General features: G+C 43.4%; 1 protein-coding gene across 3 annotated transcripts; it reads left to right on the top strand.

Annotated features, from left to right (window-relative positions):
• Positions 1-2,143: 2,143 nt before the first annotated feature.
• On the top strand, positions 2,144-19,150 carry LOC108556938 (neurogenic protein mastermind). 3 transcript variants are annotated; one of them, XM_017913284.1, is made up of 7 exons: positions 2,144-2,223; positions 2,820-3,057; positions 8,453-9,835; positions 16,837-17,767; positions 17,832-18,074; positions 18,134-18,387; positions 18,505-19,150. In XM_017913284.1, the coding sequence occupies exons 1-7, from the start codon at positions 2,153-2,155 to the stop codon at positions 18,772-18,774; spliced, it is 3,390 nt and encodes a 1,129-aa protein (XP_017768773.1). In that variant the 5' UTR covers positions 2,144-2,152; the 3' UTR covers positions 18,775-19,150. The 3 variants fall into 3 exon arrangements, with proteins under 3 accessions (XP_017768773.1, XP_017768774.1, XP_017768775.1); XM_017913285.1 differs by having other exon boundaries at positions 2,856-3,057; XM_017913286.1 differs by lacking the exon at positions 2,144-2,223 and adding an exon at positions 8,339-8,380 and having other exon boundaries at positions 2,980-3,057.
• The last annotated feature ends 797 nt before the right edge of the window (positions 19,151-19,947 follow it).

Genomic DNA, 19,947 nt, shown 5'->3' on the forward strand with positions numbered 1-19,947 from the left:
CTCCGATTTACGGCAATTCCCTGAAATTTTCTTTTCTTCCTCCTCCACTCACATACATCTAATATCAACGCTTAGTTAGTATTTCTTAGATACGTTTCGCAATTAAGTTACGATTTCGATTTGAGCGCAGCAATTATTAGTTTATTTTAAATTGTAATTGACACGACACGACACGAAAACTTTTAATTGAAATTTCGACAGTTAATGCGTTCGCTGTGCGAGGCGTTCGTTATGCGAGGCACCACTGTATTACTCATATTGTTAACTGATTGTATCGAATGTGAATCATATTCACTTTTCGATTCTTCAAACGTAAGCAAAGATATTGGTAGTTGAGTGTAGTTAAAACAAAGATTGTATAGAGTATTATTATCGTGGCAATTGTTGGAACTTGCGTAAACAATTCCTCATGAGTCACGAAGTCAGAAAAAAAAAACATCATAATCATCGGTGGTTTCTCTTGCAGGTGAATTTGTTTTTTTTTTAAATTCCGTGTGTTTTAGACTTGCAATCGCGTTGGAAGAAGAAATATCGAAATTTCTTTCCTTCCTAACTGTTGATTTACATCAATCTTGCTTTCCGAGAACGCTTCTTCTGTTTGTTTGTTTGTTGACGTTTCCTTCGTTGGCCGTGCACTAAGTAAGTGTGCGAGAGTGCATATGTATGCATATTGATTGGCGGTCGGCCAATTTTTGTTTGCGAGTTTACAATATTGTATCCGCCTGTAAACAGTTATGGCAGGTTCAGCAACCGTCTAGTTTACGTTCGGGCTTGAGAATGAGGAGGAGGAGGAGGATGAATAAAAATAAATAAATGATAATGGTTGTTGAGAGGAAGGAGGATGGACGAAGGAGGTTGGTCTATTTGCGTACTTAATTCCTTTTTTCTTTCTTTCTTTTACGATCAATCATCTGGTGAGAGGAAGGAAGGTGGAGTGCGTAAGCCGCGTGCGTTAATTGAGTCGTCAAGTGGGCTCTGGTTTGTTATTAATTCGATAATGTTTACTTTTGAAGAGTTCAAACACCTCGGGCGGTCGGAGAGGAAAACGAAAGGAATGGACGAAGAACGAGAGAAGAAGAGGATCGAAATGAAAATACTTTCCGTCTCCTCACCAATCACTATTCACTTCACCACCAACAATTGTTGTGATTGGTGGCCGAATTACCGAAAGCGCATTCCGCAGATAATCGAAAAGATTCTTAGAAGCGACGAGGCCTCCTCCTCCGTTCAGTTCTGACCCCGTTTCCGGTCACCTCCTCAGCCCAAATAAATGAATTATTCAAAGAATGAAAACAAAACAAAAAACAAAACAAGCTAACAAAACGAAATCACGTCGGCTTCTCGGTTAATTCTTCTTCAACTTTACAAAAAAAAAAAAAAAACGATGATAAAGAAAGGGCAAGGGTCAAAGGTGTCGGAAAACGTTGATTATTAACCCCCAGGTACAACAACAACAACAGAAGAGGCAAAAAGTAAAACTGATTCGTTGATATCGATGTGAAGTCTCAGCGGCAAAGCTTCTTGAGATTGTTATTCTAATGCGGAAAATTCTAGTCTCTCACGCCGGTACACAATTTTTTTTTTTTGCGCGCGCTTTGCATACCAGACCTTATTATATGCAAAAATTACGTTGGTTTTTCTCGCTCGCTCATTGCATACGATTATTAAATCATTAATTTACTTAATGGAGCGCCCTGCGCGGAAAGTTTTTGTTTCCTGCAGACTTGTCCTGCAGAGAGAGAAGGAAAGAGAGAATGTTACGTAACGTTACGATCGTTTCCTGCGCTCTCTTTCCGTCTTACGCAAGTTGCTAAAACCGCCTCCTTTGTTGCGCGAATTCGAATTCCAACTTCTCTCCTCCGGTTAGGTAATTGTCGTCGCGTGTCTGCGCACTTTATTTGGGACGCGAAACTGGAGAATACGTCTTCGTTTAAACATTTGATTGCATTACTTATGAAGGAAGAAATTTTATTGTTTGATGATTTTGTCTTATTGCAGTAAGTGAATCATATGTTGCGCGTTTCGGAATGTTGCAAATATTACGTATGAATTTATTGCATGAAAAGTGTACGTGGTGCCGGCGGGATTAGAATGTATGTATTGTACGAATGTGTATTGCTTTGTGTGCGAGCGAGCGAGCGAGTGAGTGTGTATGAAAATGTGCAAGGTAGTGAGATTGTTCACTTGCATTGTAAAGAGCGAGGGGGACACACCTAAAAGCAGGTTAGCGCGCATTGCTCCACTTTATATAATACGCGGCGAACCTTTTTTTGCGAAATTCCGAACGATTTCAAATAGCGCGCAAAATCACAGACGCACGGACTTCTTTCGTTGATAGATAACGATGGAATGATGTTTGGATGATTCATCTTATCAGAATTTGGAGCGCGTTTGCTTTGCTTCTGACACACCATTGATATGAGGTGGCGGAGGAAATGTTTACTCTTTTACTGTTTATTTGTAATATCGACTCTAAACTTTCGTCTGTTTGTGCGTTTTGAAATCGCGTCTTCTCTGACTTGTTATTTCGGTGCGCTATTGCTGCTGCACTCGCGCTCTGCATGCACCGATTTTGCTACGATAACAACAACAATATTCATGTGCAGCAGTAGCAGCCGCGCGCGTAATATCATCTGTCCTTGATAGACGTATGCGCTTTGTAACATATCGCTTTGGATGTACCTTAAATCATTGTACAAACTATAAACTGAAATTCCGTATAGACGAGACTTGTGATCGTACCGTAGTTTTTTTTTGTTAGCAGTTGCATGTTTAATATCTATATATATATGTTTGTTATTATGTGTAATTATTTGCAGAGAGTCTGAAATGATGATGGTTGGTGATTGTCGTAGGTTGCGTAGGAGGATCGAGTCTTACAGGCGAAGACAAAGTGACTGCATGCCGCGCTTCGATCAATCGTTCAACGGGCTGTGCGAGCAGAACCTCCAGGACACTCTGCAGCTGAAGCAGAGGTATCTGGATCAGAAGACCAAGAGGCCCGCAAAGCCCAAAGACAAGAAGCAGCAGGACACGATCCAGAGCAGCGTGCACGTGGTAAGTTCGATGCACACACACGTGTTTCCCATTTCACTAGATTTGTACAACCAACCAACCACCATCATCCTTCCCCCCTAAACCTAAAGATGTGGGCTTCCTCCATCACCCCCGCATCTCTTCCGCTCCAGCAACAGAAAAAATATCGATCAGGCAGCCGGCTGCCGGAAGAAAACGATCGTATTACTACCACTTCTACTGCATCGATCGAAGAAGCTTCATTTATCTTTTCAATGGAAACTCTCTTAAACGCAACAACGTTCCGTGTCTCTTTAACTTCTTGCATTCGACTCTTCTTTTATTGACGAATCTCCGAGTCGTTAAAGCCATTTAATAATACCATAAAGCTCCTCTCGCTCATTTGCCGTTCACGCGTTCGTGCACACGCAGCCTCCGCGTCGAGAAATTAATACCGAAGCTAAAGGGATACAAAAAAATAAACAAACAAACAAAATAAACTAAGAAGCAGTGGCAGCGTCCAACGGAGACTTAATGATATTTAATTAGCGAGAAAAACGAAATCTGCAAATCGGCATATTTTTTTTATAACCGTGTTTAATCAACTTGATGTCGTTTTTTAATTGTCTCTTAATTTCTCTACACTAATCACTTTTATCAAACTGTCTGTCCACTGTATCGTTTTCTATTGGTTTTTGAGCTACGTAGATTTGGTTTTGTAACATTCGTAATGATGCTGAGAGCTGTGTGTGTGAGTGCGCGCGCTCTGCTTTCGCCCAGTGATTCATCAACAATTTACTCAATTAAGATAAAGTTTTAACGATCGCGGAGGACATAAAACATGCGGAGCTCGAATCAATTCGAAGCGTGTGCATTTTTAATGTTTCTCGGTGGATGCTGACAATGAAAACAAACGAACGCGCATACTTTTTTTCGTTTTGTTTCGTCGATTCGTCGAGCCTCGGGGGGAATCACCACCGTTGTCTCTTCGTCCTCTTGTCACTGGTCTCTTCTCCGCTTGGTCGGTCGGTGTGCGCACCAAATCACGCAAGCCGAGACCGAGAAGAAGATGAAAAAAAAAACACACAACATATAATAGCCGCTCATTTGCAATCCGCAATATCTACCTGCCATTTACCTTCTTCGTCTTACCTCGCCGCCGACGTAAATGTGTCTTCTGCATTGTAATTTGCAAAGAAACGCCAACTCGAATAACGTACTTATTTAAATAGATCACGGGATGATGGAAGATGATGATGCTGATCGGTGCCGGCCTCAGATCCGACTCTGTCTGAATATACGACAAAAGGGAAGAAATCATGCAATTTACGTGAATTGATTTTTTCCCATTCGCGCTTCATCCTTCTTTCAGAGAAGGAAAAAAAGAACGGGCATCCTTTGAATTCGGTTTTTCGCAAGAGGAAACAACTTGTTGTGTAGATTTAATTTAGCAACAAGTTGGCGGTGAAAAGAGAATTAAAAAAAAATTAAAAGGATATGAAGAAGGAGCGAAGGAGGAACAAAGAGACATAATTAATAATGCAATGGGACGTTTTGCGCTCGAGCAATTAGTTTTCTCGACCGGTTAATTAAGGCCATTTTGTGTGTGATCGTGTCTCTCTCTGTACGAGCACGTGGAATTGTATGTGTCTCAATTATCCGACTTATTTACATGATGTTGTTGTTGTTGTTGATGATGCGAAGAAGACGAAAACGACGACGGTGGTACACGAAAAACGCGCGCGACGCAGTCGTAACTCATCGCCGAAGAATCCGCGAGAGAAAAGAAAGGAACGAAGTGGTAACAAACCAAAAACAAATACGGGTGAATACGGCAGCAGCAACAGCAACAACAACAACAAAAAAAGAGAAAGGAATTTAGATCTATAAATAGGTCTTTATCCGAAACGAGGAGGAAAAACGCAACAGCTTTTAGTAATTTTATTACACTTAACCAGGCGACTTGGAACGACCCAACAGAGGCCGCTAATTGAAATTAACATTCCCAATTAAGGCTATTGCTTATTAACTTCATGCATTCTATGTACTTTCTAATGATGGTCATTATTTTTTTTTTGTTGTTGTTCCTCTTTCGATCGTGTGTCAATGTTATAAAACAGTTTTGGTCAACATTAATTGATCCGAAGTCGATATGATTATTTTCAATCATTTGTTACTTGGCAAGTAAGACAAAAGTCTGTTACTTTTAAAGATGCGCCTCTTCGCCTTTATAGCTTATTTACACATCTGCATGTGCAGCGGGGCGTGATGATTCAGAGCGACCGGAGCTGGTAAATATGTCGGTATCGAGATTATGGTGATGTCTTCTGCACGTTGGGAGAGATTTCGAAATTTGTCCGTTTTTGCGTTGCCACTTCACAAACGTCCGAACAATAAAAACTCTTCGTATTGTTATTGTTTGTATTTCCTATCGCCGTTATCGTCGTCCACGTGCGCTCGATTCTTCGTAACGCCTGTACAAACTGTTCGTTCCGCTTATCGTCGCCGTTCAAATATGTTTGCGTAAATCCTTCGGAGAAAAACGGAACGGAAAATCACAAGAAATTCAAGCAAACTTTTCTTTCGGCGCCGCCACGGATTTATTGCGAACGACTCTCGGGTTTTGTATAAATAAATAAAAAAGAAGCCCTTCACTTCTTTCATCTTCTCTCGCGTAATTTAATAACGACTTAATTTCGAGTCGAAAGAGGGGCAACTTTCCGACTGCTCTTTGCTAAATCATTAACAAGCTGAAACGCCCACGCTGACTGTTTCTTTTTCTTTTTCATCTTTTATTCTTTGCATTGCCCTTTTCTGGACTTTGATCCATCATCATTGCTGCGAATGGAAACGTTTACACGGTGTTAGTTTAATTGGTGTCCGATATGGTCATCATATTAACTCGTATGTTAATACATCTTGAGGTGCAATCATGCAGTTCAAAGAAGAAGTAGAGGAGGAGGAGGATGATGATGCGAACGGCGTTTACGAGCGTAATTGAATTATTTAGGCATTCAACTTGGCCACAGCAGAATGCTGCATATTGATTCCATTGAACTCGCTCACTGCGTCCGTTCTCTCCTTCTCTCTCTCTCTCGATCTTCTACTTGTTCTTCTTTGAGGCTCCTCAAGATTGTGCATTTCAATCACGTCTCGTTGAACAATTAATTGGCCGTCGCGGAAATGTCACCGCCCTCTCTTTTGCCCGAAGACATTCCCAGAAATGATGGTAAAGTAACGACAATAGTGTTCTTTCGGTGTCCGAAGAATGCTCGGAAAAGACTAGACAGGTCATGAATCGATCGTGAATTGGATCACATCGGCTGCGTAAATTTAGACACGGCAACATCACACGCAAGTGCACTTATGATTGCGCTCTAAAAATATTCAATTTGCCACTTAGCTTCAAATACGATGTAGCTAGCGTTCGAATCATGAATCATATAATAATACGTTTCTGGTGGAGTTACGTGTGCGAGAGGATAGGAGGATGACGATTTCCTAACTGACACCTAACGTCTTCGGAATTGTTATCGTTTGTAATTGCTGCTCACACGCGTTTCAAAGCGACGAAGAGAAAACATAAGAAGTAGTCGACGCGCAGCAAACTGTAACAATGGGCAAACTGTACCCAATTTACATAACAGTTTGCCATTTCGCAAACGAAAGATCTCTTTCGTTCCTTCTCTCCAAGTCAACAACAACGAACGCTTAGATATTACATTCATGAAACACAAATATAAACTATAGATTAAAGCAAGAAAAAAAGAAGCTATTCAACGATAATTTAAGTGCGAATCAATTTCTGGAACGAAGCGACGTTGTTCCGTTTAGAAAATCGCAGAAAAATTGTAGAAATCGGACGGAGCGTGTCGAGAGCGCGGAGGCTATATAATAATTTCGCGCAGATGCTGATTGTTTCTTCTTCGCTTTCAAAACAATGCGACTTTCATTTTAGAACTGGATCACCACTAGCAACAGCAACGACGAAAGAATGTTTGTTTGCTAGATTTTGTTTGCATTTTCTTTCGCGGTAATTTCATATGCAGGTGTGTGTGTGTGTTTGCTGACGAGAGGAGAACACGAGAAATCCGAGATCTCTCTCTGCGCGGTCTGCACCATAAACAAAATAATAAAGGACTCTGCGTTCGTTCCTCTTCGTTTTTTGTTTTGTTGTTGTTCATTTGTTCCTTTTTCTCGGTACGCTACTCTGCGCACATACTAATGGCGTAATGGCATAAAACGTTAAGTTTGTGGCATAATTTTTCGAAATACGGTCGGGCCGAACGAAGGAAGGAAGGAGAGCCGAGAAGGCCGAAGGCTTCCCGTTCTTCCCCCGCGCGCTTCCCCCACGTCTCTCACTCTTTCGTTCTCTCTCACTCTCTCTCTTTCTTTCTCCCTACGGCCGGCAATTTATACCTGAGTTACGTGAACATTTTCCAGAGAATCGCCGCACATAAAGCGCTTGATAAATTTGCCAACAATACTGTAAATACTTTGGTTTCTTTCTTTTCATTCGAATAATTTACGCGCAGCATTGCAATACAATAATATAATTGGGGAGGCACGACGCGATGTAGGGAAAACTCTGAATATAAATATACGCGATGGATGGATGGATGGATGGATCATGGGTATTATTGTTGGAAAGTTGAGTCATATTTAAAAAGGTCTATTGGTGTAGATGAGGAATGTCTATGAGAAGTCTTTGTCTGAAGCTTTGAGTGTGTTGTGTATGTGTGTGGTTGAGTGTGATGGGCAAACATAACCAGTTTTAGTTGAAACATTCTGGTCGGTGGAAGAGCAAGAAAAAGAAAAGGAGACGAAACGAAGGTGACAAAGGCGCGCCGAGATAGTCTCTCTTCTCTCCCCCCGAATGAATATGCAGTCCGATGCGATGACGAGGCGACGACGACGACGACGATTGCTACGAAGAAGGAAGGGTCGGTGGTCTGTCGTTCGGTCGCTCTCGCCCTCGCTCTTAAAGGGAATTTTCGTAGAATATTGTAGAAGGGAGGGGTGAGATCGCCGCCTTCGCCATCCGTTGCTGGATTTACAATTTTCCTCTCTTTTCTCTCCTCCCATCCGATCGAAATCCATACCGTCCCCCATCCTGCTCATGCATGTTCTTGTCACCTCTTCTTTCTCTCCTTACTTTCACAATTATTGCATTTGAAATTGTCGTGCACTTTTATTTATGCACTCTGAAATTAAGCTGAAAATCTCTTTGTGCGGCAATTTTCTGTGCGACGATTGTTTTTTTTTTAATGGTAGATAATAGATTTGAAATGAAAAAGAAATGAAACTGATAATGGACTTTTAGTTTCTTGCTTAACTCTAAACGAATCGGATGGAGTTGTTGCGAGTAAGTGTCTGCCAGATCTGATGGGTTTTATTGATTGTTGCTCTCTTCTGTTTTCTCTCGTTTTTCCTGCAGCAGCAGAAGTTCCTGAAGCGATCCGCGGAGGATCACGATCCGGGCGGACCCGGTGGTCAGGACAACAACAGCTTCGAGCCGCCGGTGAAGTTGCAATGCACGACTCAGCACGGCTCCCACCAGCCGGAGGGGTTGACCAAGTTCTCCGTCGAGATCGTACAGCAGCTCGAGTTCACGACGTCCGCGGCGAATTCGCAGCCGCAGCAGATCTCGACGAACGTGACGGTGAAGGCGCACACGAATGCGTCGGTGAAGAGCGACGTCGCCTCGCCCAAATCGAATCCGTCGACGCCAGGAAACAACAACAACAACAAGAATCTGAGTATGGGCGTCGGCGGAGTCGGTATGGGTGTCGGAGTCAACAGCGGAGGAGGCAATGTTGACGTGAGTAACCTAGTGGAGTGCGTGAAGCAGGAGCCGAACAATGATTTCGCGGACTTGGAGGAGTGCGCGGCAGCAGTGGAGAAGGACGCCGCGAACGGAGGCATGGGCTTCGGCGGCATCACCGATCTCATCGGGGACGACACCAACGACGAGATCTTCACGTCGCCGGCCTTCAAGGATCTCATCTCAGATATCTCCAGCTATCCCGAGTTCAACTTTGACTTTGAAGATAAGCACGACGTCGATCTCAAGGTGGAGGATCTGAAGGACATCCCTATGGTCGGCGGCGGCGGAGATCCGAAAGGTGGTGGCGGCGGCGGTGGTGGCAACACGCACAGTCCTCTGGTGCAGGGCCAAAACTATTCGCCACCTGTGTTCGAGAACAAGGGACGGATGCCGCCCTACTCGAACATGGACTTCACCAAGACGGAGCTCAGTCCGGCCGCTCAAACTCTGAAGCAGATGGCCGAGCAGCATCAGCACAAGAACCAGATGGGTCTGTCGTTCAATCCGGGCGGCGGTCGAGCGCCCAATTCCCGTTCCCCATATCCCGACTTCCAACTCGGAGACTACGGCAGTCCGAATCCCCCGAATCCCGGCAACTACAAGAGCAGTCCCAGCTTCCCGCAGGCGGCCGACATGATCAAGCAGGAGATGATCTTCCAAGGCAGCGATTACGACATGAAGCGGAAAGGCGGCATCTACAAGCAGCAGTACAGCCCGTACGGCAGTCCCAGCCCCGGGAGTCACGGCAGTCCCGGATACCTTCCGCGCAGTGCCAACACCGGGACAAACAACAACGGCACGTCCGGTGGTGGAGCGCCCAACAACGGCGGTGCCGGATACAGCGGCGCGACGCCCCCGAGACCGCCCTCCGGTCCAGGAGGCGGTGGCAACAACAACAACAACGGCAGCAACAATAGTAACGTCAACAACGGCACCACCCTCCAGATCAATCAGGCCCAATCGATGCATATCAGTCACGGACACAACATTCAAGTAAGTGTCTACCGCATGTTTAAACCATCTAAAACACAAAAATTGCAACTGCAACACTGCAACGAAAGAGCTCTCCAACTTTCGCTCAGCTCGAACTTCCTTCCCATTTCATTTGTTCTTCTCTCGCCATTCTTTCGAAAGCTGCTGAGAGAGGAGAGCAACGCATAAATAACGAATAATCCTTTTAAAAAAAGAAAATAACGCAATTCGTTCCATAAACACTTGAAACGAACGGAAAAATATAAATATCAAGTGTGTGTGTGTGTGTGAAAGGCGTAAATAAGGTGAAGAGAAAGACATTGTTTGTTTTGCACTATCTTCCCTTGCTTGCTCTGAACGGTGCAACTTCAAATAGAAAGTTGTGGCGTCTTTTTAATGCTATTTTGTTTACGATCTTTGAACGTTCGTTTAATTTATCTCGATATCTGCTACTCGGCTTTATGTTGATGACAAGTCTTTTATGTTTTCTATCAAAATGAAAATGCAATTATTGAAATCCAAAGCAGTTGCCATGTAGCAGTGTGTATATATATAGTTTGATTTTAATTCGCAACGCGTTGTCGCTATTATTTTAAAATAACTAATGAATATATTATAATGAAATAATTGGTGATGGATTGAGTGGGGAGAGAGACGTTGTCTAAGGTGAATGGGTCAAAGATCGAGTCATTAATGAGCTGAGATTGATTTTTATGAAGCAGATCAGATGGACCTAGCTAGACTAGTCTTGTACTCATATGAAACGAAAGAAGTTTTGGTACGGTATGCGGATGATGGTATGCGTTGTTGCCGTGGGTTTTTGGGTCCCCGCTTTCCTATAATAATGTAACGAGTCGAGTCGCGTTGAGTTGAGTAGTAGTGTTGATATGTAACGAGGCTATATAGAGTGAGGCATTATAGTGGAAGTGGACATTGCGGCACGAGTGTTGACCCGCCTGCGAGTGACAAGCGGATCAATATTTAATCAACAAGGGCTGCACTGATTGGCTTACACACATACACACACTCACCCTCACACTCACTTCCTCCATATTATACTATATATTACTTGCAGTGCATGGATGCTATGTTAGTATTATAGCATAGTCTGTTTCGGAGGGCGGATTTTGAACGGTCGCCAACCGATCAACATTCATGTTGCTCATTATTGCCAATAAACCAAACAACCAAAAACCCACCACCCTTACTTTCAATGATTATGCGGCTGATGCTGCTGCCGCTGCATATGCCCTTTTGCCCATTTTACGACACGTCGAACGAAATGCCTCTGGGCATTTATCATTTAATCCGGACGCGCACAACAAATTGCACAAACATTAATAAAATCTAAACGTCATCCGTCCGTACACCATTAATTGTTTGGCTTTGACCAACCCCCTCCGGTCATTTAAATTGCATCATTACATGCACACACACATACAAAAAACAGAAATCATTATATTACACCATACAGGAACAGCAGCCTCTGATGAATCTCTCAATTAATCTCAATTCATACGCAACGCACAAATTCAAGTCATTATGCTTTTTTTAAGTTGATTTAAACTTATAAGAGTTTAATATAACTTAATCAATATAATGAACATATTTAAGTTACCACAATTGACATTCTTATGGCTTTTTTTATCATTTATGCAATTTACGTCACTTGTGTTACTATTTAGAAGACGTAGAAGACTTCTGCTCTCGCTCTCTTCGGTGGTCTTAGATGCGATATAACGTCGAGTAGGCGTCGTGTGACGTAAGTCCGAATTGACCAACCTACATGTCTCGACGAGCCGACGTCGTCTTCATCATCAATGGTTCTCGAAGCCAATAAAGCCGAGCAAGCAGGAAACGCGAAATGTCCAATTGGAATATACTATGAATATGGAATGTTGAGTGAAGGACAACAGTTGCGAAAATGTAGAAGGGGGCGAGCGAGCGCGCGAAGATTTCCAAAAGTTAATCCGGTGGATGAACGGCATTAAATGATTATCGAATGATATCCGAAGAAGTGAGCAATGGAATGCGGCGTCGTCGAGGGCGCTGTGTGTGTGCGCGCGAGAAAGATGGTGCTGGTGGTGGAAGGGTGGGAGATTTTCCAAGGGTAAGAGAACGGCGGCGGCGGCGGAGGGTCAGACAGGCCGGGAAAGCCACCGCCGCGCCACATGGAAAAGCCGAGGAAGAGGAGGTTTAGTGGGTCGGGGGCGTCGGTTGAAGGAACGAAGGGCGGGCGGAAGGGAGAGTGAGAGGGTTTTGCAGTTGTGGCCGGTGACTCGGGCTTTGAATCGATACCACCGAGCTGGGGGGGGGACCCCCATCGGACCATCCCCGGGGACCCACAGATGCTGATATACACACCTAAACCACCGCCAACCGCCGCCGCCCCTCTCCAACACACACACACCCACATTCACTTGTTATATCAAAACCACCTTCGCAATTACATAATCCCCTTCCGATGCGCCATTCCTCCGCCAAACATTCCCGTTGTTTGCATGCAAACTCCAATGTTTTATCGCACTCTGCTAATTTGCAATTAATATATATCGCGAGTGCATCATCGTTACGAACGAAGCCACTTTGCTAATCGAATCGTCCACCGTCTCTCATCGATCCTCCAAATCCACAAATTGTTGCAAGCGAAACGCAAAATTGTCATTGATTATCTCAATAATTTCATCATAACCAAAAGATCGTTTCAATCATTGGCGTCAATCTCGAAAAGCCCTCTTCATTCAATGTTACAAAAGGGCATTCACGCTCTCTTCGTATCGCTGCACAAAACGTCAATTTACCGACAAACCGATTACGATTTTCATTCACAACAAAAATCGCAATCTTCCAATTACTTGATCTCCCTCAATTCTCCTTCAATAATCAGGAAACGTTTCAACGATAATATTTTTAGATTTACTCTATAGAAATTTTTTTCTATACATGTATGTTTGGTGAAGGCGGTAAATGCATGAAATTGCAATTGTTTTGGGAAAAAAAACTTCACGTTTTCTTGAACGCCAAAACGAGAGAATCGAGGAGGCGTTTGAAACGTGCGTTACGCAAGGACCTCGTCTCGCCTCTCTGCGATTGCGTAACGTCGATGTATCTGTCGCTCTCGTTGCTGCAATTAATTATTTAACGTTGCCTTTTTCATGCGGCAAAAGTTTTTTTTCCTCCGCGCGGAAGGCGCCTCCTCCTTCTCTTCCTCTTCCACGAGAAGAGAGGTTTAATGAGCTGGCTAGAGACGAGGGGACCAGGAAAAACGTCCAGAGGAGAGGAGAGTTGAGGTACAGGAGGAAGGGAATAAAAATAAATGGATCGCGGTTGGCGTCGGGGGGACTGGTTGCTTGTTGATGATCACCATGGTGATGGTAATAATTATGGTGGCGTCGGAGGAGAGGGAGGGAGGAAAACGTAACGCGACGGTGGATGCCGTTACATAATAATTATAAAGTGTCAAATGCGAGTGTTTATATTTATGATAAACCATAATTTCCTGCGGTGTGTAATGCTGTAGCAGGATGGTTTTATCAAGACTATGTATGTATGAATGCTGCGTTCTATATAAGAGTGTGTGTATGCATGCATCGTTCACGTATATAAACAGAGATCATTGCTCTGGCATAAAACTAGGCATCAGGCAGCAGGAGGGAGGCTCCGGCCTGATGACGACTAGCTGGCTAGATAGCAAGCAAGCAGCTAGCAAGCTCTTCGTGCCCGAGGCGATCTTCATAAAATGTGTATACACTTCTTCTCTACTCTTGATTCTTTGACCGAAGAGAACCACCAACTACCACCAATGACCACATTTATCTACCAGCAGCAGCAGCAGCATCCAACTCTTTCATCTACCATAATCAATCGATTTGAGACTCAAGACTCATCCACCTCGATCGACTTTCGACATACGCACGCACGCAAACACACACAAACACTCACGTATTTATAAACTCCTCTCCAATAATTATAATCCGCGAATGTGCGTCCCCCCTATAAATAGATTTCAAGTTGAGTAACCGACTATTATTGATCCATCCGACAGTCGCGAAAGACACACACAATTCTACAATTACAAAGAGAAACTAATCCGTACAGTCATAATTACAAGTTTACTGATATACACAATGCTGCTGACGCCTTATCGGCGTTGTTTATTCAATATTCGCAGACAATTTTGTTAATGATTGCGCGCGGAAAGTCTTTGCCGGTCCTAATTACCAAATATAAAACAGATTGCGGCAAAAAAAAAAGGAGAAAATCGAAATCGACGATACGTAGACGAAAAACACATTCCTCACTTTTCGGAGTAAACAACAAACAACATTGATTACAAGTTCTTCAATTAAAGTTTTTTTTTTGTTTTATAAAGTGCAATTTAATTGGGTGTACCGCGAGGTAAGGTACTTTCTGCTCATTTGTTTTTCTTCATTTTGAAATCATTGTATAATGGAAATATATGCTCGAGCGTTAAGGTTCCAATATGTATTCGTTAAATATTTGATGCTGCAAATATTGTCTCTGGGGGGTTTGGTCGATTTTCCCTTTTTCAACGTCAAATTGGTCGGTTTGTGTGTTGGCGCAATGAAAGATCCACCCTTCTTTCATTGCGCCAACACACAACACATGTAAATAATAAACATTTAATGAGAATTAGCGGTGTTGCTGTTGTAGTTGCGCTCTTCTCTGTTCTCTTCAATTTTGATGCATGCTCCTCCTCGTCCTTGTGTGCATTGATTGGGGATTCTGTTCGGTTTAAAAAAAAAAGCCAAACGATTTTCGCCACCGCCGTCGCAGCCGTCTCGAACAATAACATATCAACAAGTTCAGTTACGTGAAACAACTGAACCCTCCACACTATTACCTCCCCTCACGCTCGTACCGCCACTTTCCACGTACATCTGTCTGCTATCTTTCTCTCTCTCTCTCTCTCTCCCCCTTATTCGTGTCTAGTCTTCTCTTTTCGACTTGTTCACCCAAACTATCCACGGCCCCCACGATCGCATAAACCTTTCCACCCTTACGCAATATCAGTCTCTCTCTCATTTTTATTTACTTTTTTTTTTCGTCCATATATTATTATTATTAGTTCTGTTGGGGGCTGCTGCTCTGCGCAACTCTACGCTCACCCCATGGAACATATTTTTTGTCACCCCTTAATGGAAAATTGGGGGAGAAAGAAAGATGGTGTGCACGTACGTACACTCAACGGAACGCCAAGGTTGCATGGAAAAGCACCACAACAACAGTGCGGCGTTGCGTATTCTATCCTATTGAATCAAAGAAACAAAATAAAATGAGTAGATAGACACGCAACCTTCTTTTGAATTTCCCGCTAAATCGTGGAGCGCCCTTTTCGTCCCTTTATTTCCAGTGGAATGGCATAAATTTAGTGATAATCTTTCACCTAGATATTGTATGCTTATTGCTTCTTGACTTGTTGTTAAATTCCGACAATAATTTATGTTATATTTGACGAAATCAATTAACATTACAATTAATTTAATTATATGCAGATTTTTTATTAATTCATACAGTTTGTATGCATTTTGAGGATTAGATTGTTGTAATGTTAAGTTAAATATTAAAAGCGTTGATGTTTGGGGTGATGGTGTTGATGAAGGGCAAAGAACTGGGTTGAAACTAGCATAGATTTCTCATTGCACGAGGATGGAGGAGTGTTTAAGACTCGGTTCTTCTCTATACATATATACACACACAGATATATATATATATATGTATCGCATGTATATGTATCGAATAACTGCATTTTGCGCAGTGCAGGTTAACGTAGATAACGGCTTTGTCACTTATATTCTCGAACGAGGAAGCGAGCATCGAGCAGTCCGGACGGAGGATTCCCACGGGCAGAGAAGAAGACGGCGGCGGCGAGCGAACGAGCTAGCAAGCCAAGCATCGCACACACCGTCGGCTCTGGTTGCTGCTGCTCCTGCGGCCGCCTTCTCCATCCATCCTCCTCCATCCAATCCGTACAACACTGCGCGTGCCAACACATCCATCCACACTCTCTCTCTCTCTCTCTCTCTCTCTGTCTCACGCTTTATTCCATCATCTCTTTGTCTCTCTCAGACACACGCGCTCCCTGCATTCGGCTTGCCTTTGGGATCACACAAAGGGCAAGACGAAAAGCAAAACCGTTTTATGCTATGCACCAGCAGCCCTTTTGGGAGAGGAGGGCGTGTGCTAACACACATATAACTCTTCTAATCCTGCCGCTGCCTTCTCCGTCGCAACCACCGTCGCCGCCACTTGTATATATGGCTAATCAATACGCGCGCGCGGAATCCGGAAAATTTTTCAAAGTATTAAAATTCGAATCGCGCAAGAACTTTTCGTCTACTCTTAACAACATTTGCTAGATTCTTCCATTATTTCGATATATTTATATAATAGATGTGCTGTTGCACAGTTGTGCTGTTACATTTCCAATATAGTTGATAACTGTTTACTATATAGTAAGTAGTAAGGTCGAGCTGAATCTGCGTCTGCATAGAAATGTTTCTTAATTTCTTTCGTTTTAATTTTTTTTTGGACCATCTCTTTAAGGTCTCTCGTTGATGCTTGATGTCGTCGTTGTTGTTGTTATTTGTAGTAATTTCAAATTCTAACGGGTCATGGAATTAATGTTTGAATGGAACGAACGATGCGTCGTTTCGCTCGGTTGACTGATTGCCGCTTCGGGACGATGATGATATTGGTTTTTGGATTTCATTAGATTCGTGCAGGGCGAAATGGGTTTGACTCGACCGTCTCTCTCCTCTCTTCTCTCTCCTCCACCTACATCCATCCGATCCACCACCCTCTCTAAAGCATATACATGCATACACACACTTTCATACAATTTTCTAGATCAATAGGGATTCACCACACCACACGAAAGTATGTCTGTGTGTGTGTATAGATTTTCCGTTCGCTCTCCGCTGTTGCGAAATTGAAATATCTGCATGTAACTGTTAAATCTCGATGCTTATGCTTATATTGTTGTTGTTTTCGTATTTTAGGTGTCCGCTGGTCAACATCTACACCTCAGTGGCGATTTGAAGGGAAACGTTTCGATAGCGACGCAACAGGGGCTGCATTTCCAGCAGCAACAGCATCAAAATCAACATCAACATCAGAATCAACAGCAGCAGCAGCAGCAACCGCAACATCAGCAGCAGCAACAGTCGCAACATCAACAGCAGCAGCAACAGCATCAAAATCAAAACCCCGCAGCGGGCGGTAACTCGCAGAACTCGGCGCAGAATAATAGTCAGCAGGGCAATCAGCAGAACGTGTCTTCGAATCCCTCAAACAATAATGCTCCTGGTAATCAGCAATCAAATCAACAGCAGCAGCAACATCCTTCGGCATCGCTGCTGTCGGATGTCGGACACGGTGGTCCCATGCAGCAGCAGCCGAACAATATTCCCGGTATGCAGCAGAACGTGAACCATCAGAATCCCACTATGCAGGCGAACAGTGGAGGACCGATGGGACCCGGCGGTATGATGGGTGGTATGAACCAGCACCATGGAATGGGCGGAAATCAGCACCTGGGGCCGCAATCGCAGCTCGGCGATAGTAGCTACTCGATGACCCAATCGCAGACGATCAATTTCACGCAGCAGTCGCTCAGGCAACGGAACGGCGGTGGGATGGGACCGATGGGCGGTGGTGGCGGACAGATGGGCGGTCCGATGGGTCCCAACAGTATGAGACACATGAGTCCCATGGACCAGCAGAAGCTGGTGCAGCAGCAGCAGCAGATGCTGAGGGCGCAGCAGCAGGCAATGCAGCAGCAACAGCAGCCTCTGCTTCTGCGGCCGCCCCCGCCTGATTACAAGACGACAGCCGGTATGATGCAAGGCATGGGCCCGAGGTACGGAGGTCCAGGAGTCGCTCCGCCCACGAACATCAGGCGGATACCTCACCAACAGATGCCACCTTCCGGTAAGCATATTTATATTGTTGTTTTTGCGTTTACAACAATAATACATTTGTTCTTCATTCGTAGGTCCTATGATGAGGCCGCACAACATGTACATGATGCAGCAGCAGCAGCAGCAACAACAGCAGCAGCAACAGCAACAACACATGACCAGCAGATCCATGTATCCAAGGCAGCAGGCGCCACCTCCGCAATCCACGATGGATGCAATGCCGCAGCACGGGAGCGCCGAGTGGCGTCACATGATGATGGCGCAACAACAGAGCAACAGTTTCAATGCTCAGATGAGGCCAAACTTCCACAACCAAGGTTCGTAGTAGCGAGTATCAACTCTTGTCCGTACAGTTAATATTTTCATGATTTTGCAGGATTCAATATGAATACGGCAGGGATGCAGATGCAATCGATGCAGCAGCAGCAACAGCAGCAGCAGCCACAGCCGCCTCCGCAGATGCGAAGTCAGCACGGCGGAATGGGTGGAGGAATGGGTGGTCAGGGGCAGATGATGGGTCAGCAGGGAGTGGGGCCGATGGCTCAAATGAACTCGATGAACCAGCAGATGATGATGCAGCAGCAACAGCAGACGGTCGTGCAGCAGCAGCAACAGCAAGCCAATACTCAGGTATTGTATGCAGACAGACGCACAGACATGCACCCCCCGTTGCAATCGCACGGCGGTGCGAGAGGGATGAAGCGTGGCGGTTGGATGATGGAGGGTAATGGAGAAAATAATTTGCAGATGTCGATGACAAACATCCACATGCAGCAATCTCAATCGTTGTCGGTGTCGAGTCAATCGATGCACCAACAACAACAACAACACCACCAACAGCAGCAACAGCCAATGGGCAATCAGCAATTGGTGAGCGCCGCCGCCGCCAACAATTCGGCAAGCAGCAACGAGCTGTTCGATATGTTGGGTATTCAAGGAGATAGCGGGCTCACGGAGCAGGAACTGCTCAACACCTTTGCCTCGGACTCCTTTAATCTCAACGATATCGGCTTCTAATCTATCGCCGCCGCCGCTCTTCATCATCATCATCATCATCCATATCCTCCACAAAATCCCCATCCCATTTCCACCATCGCGCGTCACGCCACAAGAGAAATATTTATAGATTTTTTATATATATACATATATTATATATTTTTGTATATAGATTTTTATTGCTATTGTTTCGTTGAAATCAACAGATCGCGTTTATTTATATTAGTAATATCGTTAGGGAGAAAAGGTATCTCGCAAAAATAAAACGTAATTAAGAGGATGATGATCTGCTCGACCAAAAGGACAAAGAATGAGAATAATGTATAATGAATGAAATCACTGCCACGAAAGACATAAAACACACACACACTCACACACACATACATACATACCAAATAAAAACAACAGCAAAAAACAAAACATGAATTCATCTCTATTCTTTTTTTTGTACTAGCAAATGGATCCAAGCATCATATATACATATACTACTACTATTATTAATAATAATAATAATGATAATAATAATAATAATAAAGCACATTGTAAACACTAAGGCAAAGAACAAACATGAATTCGAGAGCTGTGACAATTTACACTGATTGGTTGTTTTCTTTCTCTTTTTCGTTTGTTTGTTTGTTTGTTGTTGTTGCTGTTGTACTGCGGTGCCAGTGTATTTTTTTTCTCTTGTCTTTGTCTCAAAAGAAGACTAGTGTATAAAAGGAAAATCAAATACAATTAATACATTAATCGAATAATCCATTGGAATACTATAATAATACTTATATGTAGGACGTGTACATAAATAACCATTGACGAGTTCATATCAGACTATCGTGACGAAACAAGAAACAAAACAAGAAAAACAAAAATTACGTTACGATCCTCCTTTGTTTCGTTTCATTTTGTATGCTTTGTGTTGTCATCGCGACTAAAAGAAAGAAAATGAACTAAACGAAAGCAAGAAAGAATAACTAATTATTAGAGATGAGACTAGTTGAATTGTATAAAGTAAATTAAAAAAACAGCAAAAAAGAAAGTACTAAAGCGTTTGTAAACACTTAAAACACGAATATATTTGTAATTAATTAAAATTTAAATTAAGCGGACGTTACGATCATCATTATCATTATTATATATATATATATATAAATATTAAAGAAAAAAAAACTACCTATTACGGTTTCCTTAGTGCAG

This window comes from Nicrophorus vespilloides, unplaced genomic scaffold, assembly GCF_001412225.1.
Source record: "Nicrophorus vespilloides isolate i.1.1-1 unplaced genomic scaffold, Nicve_v1.0, whole genome shotgun sequence".
Classification (NCBI taxonomy): domain Eukaryota; kingdom Metazoa; phylum Arthropoda; class Insecta; order Coleoptera; family Silphidae; genus Nicrophorus; species Nicrophorus vespilloides.

Excerpts from the sequence above, each read along its gene's own strand:
- LOC108556938 (XM_017913284.1), top strand. The coding sequence starts at position 2,153 with ATGAAAATGTGCAAGGTAGTGAGATTGTTCACTTGCATTGTAAAGAGC. Across the intron at positions 17,768-17,831 it reads CCAACAGATGCCACCTTCCG|GTCCTATGATGAGGCCGCAC; the intron begins GTAAGCATATTT and ends CTTCATTCGTAG. Across the intron at positions 18,388-18,504 it reads AACAGCAAGCCAATACTCAG|ATGTCGATGACAAACATCCA; the intron begins GTATTGTATGCA and ends AATAATTTGCAG.